The 4414-nt window shown below is 50.5% G+C and overlaps 2 protein-coding genes across 9 annotated transcripts in view; one reads left to right on the top strand and one right to left on the bottom strand.

The window, feature by feature from the left end:
* Window positions 1-4414, bottom strand: part of Clic1 (chloride intracellular channel 1) — an 8818-nt gene that overhangs the window by 2619 nt on the left and 1785 nt on the right. Inside the window, exons 2-5 of the mRNA XM_031346793.1 lie at window positions 3489-3598; window positions 3197-3322; window positions 2962-3068; window positions 716-897 (exon numbers count right to left, since the gene is read on the bottom strand). Of these exons, the coding sequence (XP_031202653.1) occupies window positions 716-897; window positions 2962-3068; window positions 3197-3322; window positions 3489-3598 (525 nt within the window). The remainder of the gene's footprint in view (window positions 1-715; window positions 898-2961; window positions 3069-3196; window positions 3323-3488; window positions 3599-4414) is intronic.
* Msh5 (mutS homolog 5) overlaps window positions 4033-4414 on the top strand; it is a 26016-nt gene continuing 25634 nt past the window's right edge. For 7 of the 8 annotated variants that reach the window (XM_031346782.1, XM_031346785.1, XM_031346783.1 and 4 more), the window contains exon 1: window positions 4033-4320. The gene's annotated coding sequence lies outside the window, so the exon portion shown is untranslated. The remainder of the gene's footprint in view (window positions 4321-4414) is intronic. The other variant, XM_031346780.1, reaches the window with a different exon arrangement.

Here is a 4414-nt window from a genome sequence, read left to right as displayed (position 1 = left end):
CACACAGGCACACACATACACACAGACACTCATACACACAGGCACACACATACACACAGATACACATGTACATACAGGAAAACTGAATGACACTGTTGATTGGATGCTGTATAAGCTTGTCTCGTGGAATGTTTCTCTTACCTGGGCAATCACTGCTAAGGGATAGGCTGTGCTCCCTGCGCAGGGCCCCACCATTGGTAACAATCTATGGAAACCATTTGGAGACAGCGGGTGCTTGCCATGCTAGTGTGAGAACCTGAGTTTGGATGCTCCACACAGACACACATGACCTAGGCATCCACGTCAAAACCTAGGCATGATGGGCAACACCATTGGACTGGTGAGACTGCTCAGCTGAGGAATGGCATCTGCTGCTAAGTCAGGTGAAAAAAGCTCAATCTTTGGGATCCATGTGTTGGAGGGAGAGAACCGACTCCTTCCAATTTTCTCCTGACTTCTAAACCCCATTTGTTCCCCACCCCTTGTAATAAATAAAAGGTGATTTTAAAAAAAATTTCGCCTTTAATCCCAGCACTTGGGAGGCAGGTGGATTTTTGAGTTCCAGGCTAGCCTGAGTTCTAGGACAGCCAAGGCTATACAGAGAAATTGTGTCTCGAAATCCACCCCCCCACACACAAAAAAAAAAACAAAACAAAACCAAAACAAAAATTTCACCTCAGAGGTCCGGCCCGCTCCCCCCTCGGGGACCACTGACCTGTACTATGTGAAGCTTTGGCAGCAGGTTGCAGTCAGCCAGGGTGAGCTCATTGCCGTCCAGAAACTTCCTCTGAGAGATGCCCTCGTCCTCAGCACTGGTTTCATCCACTTCTTCCGGGAGGGGGGATGTCAAGTAATTGTCTAGAACCTTCAGGGCTTTCAGGAGCCCTTTCTCTAGGTCTGAGAGAGAGGAAGCTGATCAGAACTTTAAACACTGGGAGACGGCCTGCCCAAGAAGGGCCACCAAGGAGTGAGGGCATGGCTCAGAGGTAAAGCGCCTGCTAAGCATGTGTGAGACCCTGCATTTGATTAAAAACAAAAACCCAAAACCAAAAAAACCCAACTACACTGTGTATGCTGTTGTTAAATGCTTGTGTTCCATATATGTGCAGGTCTCTGCATGTGTGAGGGGGTCAGAGGTCAGCGTCCATTGTCTTCCTCAGCGCCTCTCCGTCTGTCTTTCTTTTTTTTTTAAAGATTTATTTATTTATTTTATGTATATGAGTACACTGTTGTTGTCTCCAGACACACCAGAAGAGGGCATAGGATCCCATTACAGATGGTTGTGAGCCACCATGTGGTTGCTGGGATTTGAACTCAGGACCTCTGGAAGAGTAGTCAGTGCTCTTAACGGCCGAACCATCTCTCTCCAGCCCTTTCTTTTTTTCTTTTTTTTTTTTTTAAGGTTTATTTTTATTTTTTGTTTATGTGTATGTGTGTGAGCCGATAGGAGTATGCATACAGGAGGCTGGCACTGGAGTGGGGAGGCTGGCGGTGGTGGTAATCAGAAATGGGTTGAGATCTCCAGGAATTGGAGTTACAGGTAGCTGTGAGCTGTTGGATGGGTGCTGGGAACCAAAACCCAGTCCTCTGAAGGAGCTTTTAACCAGTGAACCATGTTTCCAGTCCCCACTTTATTTTTGAGACAAAGTCTCTCCCTGAACCTGGAGCTTACCAATTAGACTCGACTAGCTGGACCACCTAAGCCCTGGTTTCCTCCTCCCTCTACTTCCCCAACACTGGGGTTATAGTAGCTGTCCATCAGGGGTAGATCTTGACATGGCTGCTGAGCATCCAAACGCAGGTACTCAGTATTCCTACTTGCTGGCAAGCACGTTAGGTGACTGAGCCATCTCCCCAGCTGCTGGCTTGCAATTTATCCCCGCAAGGGCTAGAAATGGAGCCTAGGGTTTCACACACTAGTCAAGCTCTGTACACTGAGTCACATTCTCTCCCCCAGCTCCTAGTCAGTCCAGAAACAAGTCTCAGGCACTTCTCACGAAAACCCAGGAAATGGAAGTTATCCCTACTCTATGGATCCGGAAGCAGACTTAGAAAGGTGTAGGGGCCAGGCGGTGGTGGCACACGCCTTTAATCCCAGCTCTGGGGAGGCAGAGGCAGGTGGATTTCTGAGTTCGAGGGCAGCCTGGTCTACAGAGTGAGTTCCAGGACAGCCAAGGCCACACAAAGAAACCTTGTCTCGAAAAAACAAAAAAAAGAAAAAAAAAAGAAAAAAAGAAAGGTGCAGGGATGTTCTCAGAATCAATCATCCCCCAAACTCTACCAAAAAGCAAAATAAATATTCAAAATAGTATAAGAGCTGTCATGTCTGTGAGCCTGATACTGCTGCAGTACATGTGGTGGTTTGGGGCATACACATGAGGGTGCACATTTAAGAATGAATTGTAGTCGGGCAGTGGTGGCACACGCCTTTAATCCCAGCACTCGGGAGGCAGAGGCAGGCAGATTTCTGAGAGGCCAGCCTGGTCTACAGAGTGAGTTCCAAGACAGCCAGGGTTACACAGAGAAACCCTGTCTCAAAAAAACAAAAACAAAAACAAAAACAAACCAAGAAGCTGGTCTTGGGCTGCAGAGACCGCTCAGTGGTTACGAGCATTGGCTGTTCTTACAGAGGACCTGAGGTTTGATTCATAGCCAACATCTGTAACTCCAGTCCTAGGGAATCGAATGCCTTCAGGCACTGCACGCTCATGGTGCAGAGATGTACAGACAAACACTCATATACATAGAAAATAAAATCTCCCCCCCCCAAAAAAAAAACAAAATAAAACAAACCCCTGAACTCAAAAAGCCTTAGCACTGAGACAGCAGGGAGGTTAATGGAGGATCAGGGGAGGTCTGAGACTGTCCATTCCATCTTCCTGACAGCGGAGCTAACGGGTTCGTGGTGCCCCAACCCTGGAGTCCTCTGTAGGACCTGAACCCCTGACCCATAACACTCACTGTCATTGAGGGCTGGGTTTGAGTTCTTGATGTAGGCAGAAAACTTGGCAAATATGTCCAGCCCCGAGGTGTTGGATTCAGGGTTCAGAGCAGCCAGTTTTGGGTACCTGGAAGGCAGAGGGACAAGGTGAAGCCCTTTCTGGGGGACTCTGTCCTACGGCTACCTATCTCCCCTCTTCAACCACTGTTCTGCAAAGCCTCTCAGCTCCCCTTTTCTTTCCAAGTGCCCCCGTACCTGGGAGGGCACAGCACGGCCTCCAAGAACTCCTCGATCTTGTTGGTATCCGTGTGCACTTCGGTGCCGTAGAGCAAGAACGGGAGCTGCCCACCCGGGCAGAGCTTCTGTACAGTCTCCGTCCGTCTGCAGAAGGGACCACGCGTCAAGGAAGGAAAAGGGGGTGGGGGCGGGGTCAGAAACAGAGACTTCAGGTTGTGGGAGAAATAGAGAGAACCGATTTAAGGTAGAAGAGTTCAAGAGAGCACGCATGCGCACACATGTGCCCACGGGTCAGAAGCGGGGGGCCCACCTCTTGGTGTCCACAGTGGTGACATTGAAGGTGACTCCCTTGAGCCAGAGCACCATGAACAGTCTCTGGGAGAAGGGGCAGTTCCCGATCTTGGCGCCATCACTGCCAGCCTGAAAAGTAACGCACCCCAGCGTTAGGCCCGGCGCACCCCATCCTTACCGGGCTGTTCTCTGAACCTCCTGCTAGTTCTCTAAGCCACCCCCCCAGAGCTGAATTATTTTCCCCTTTGGGCCTGGATCAGCAAAGGTAGGCTGGTGGCATCCTAGTGATTGACAGGTGGGCGGAGGCAGAGGAACAGTTAAGTCTTGGCTAGCTTTGAGAATCAGGATCCAAACAGCCGCGAAGAATAAGGGGGACTTGGTGGGGTTGGAACTGGATACTAGATCTTCTCCACTGGAGCAGAGAAGTAGGGCAGGGTTTGGAAACCAGAGTCCCTGTTCCCTAAACCTCTATCCAAGCTGTGTGCGGAAGCTGGGCCGGCAAGCCAGAGGGTCTAACCTCACCTAAGAGATATGGAGGGCCTAACAAAGGGGGCAACTCTCTAATAGGATGCAGGTGACCTCATCCCCAAGGGACACCTCCCCCTAGACTGAGGGTGATTCATTTCTGTGTCTTCAGGCCTCGGCAGCTTCCTTCCTGGTAAGGAAGTGGGGGCAGGGACCTATGCACACAGAGGCCTAGGCAGCTGCCGCCACCTGCCACCCTTACAGTTCCCCAAATGCTCGCTCCTGTCCTCTGGCTCTCCAAGATCCTCCTCACAGGACACAGGGTCCAGGATCTCTCCAGCATCACCTCGCCCAGGGTAAAAATAGCCCCTGGAGGCAAGTATGAGGTGGGGACCACACCTAAGGGGCGGACCCAGGCTTCAGTTTACTTCCCTGGGCCAAGAAACTGGGAATGATTGCCAGGGAAAACCCAGCCCAAAA

Source organism: Mastomys coucha, unplaced genomic scaffold (assembly GCF_008632895.1).
Source record: "Mastomys coucha isolate ucsf_1 unplaced genomic scaffold, UCSF_Mcou_1 pScaffold3, whole genome shotgun sequence".
Lineage (NCBI taxonomy): Eukaryota > Metazoa > Chordata > Mammalia > Rodentia > Muridae > Mastomys > Mastomys coucha.
This window is presented reverse-complemented; position numbering and strand designations above follow the sequence as displayed.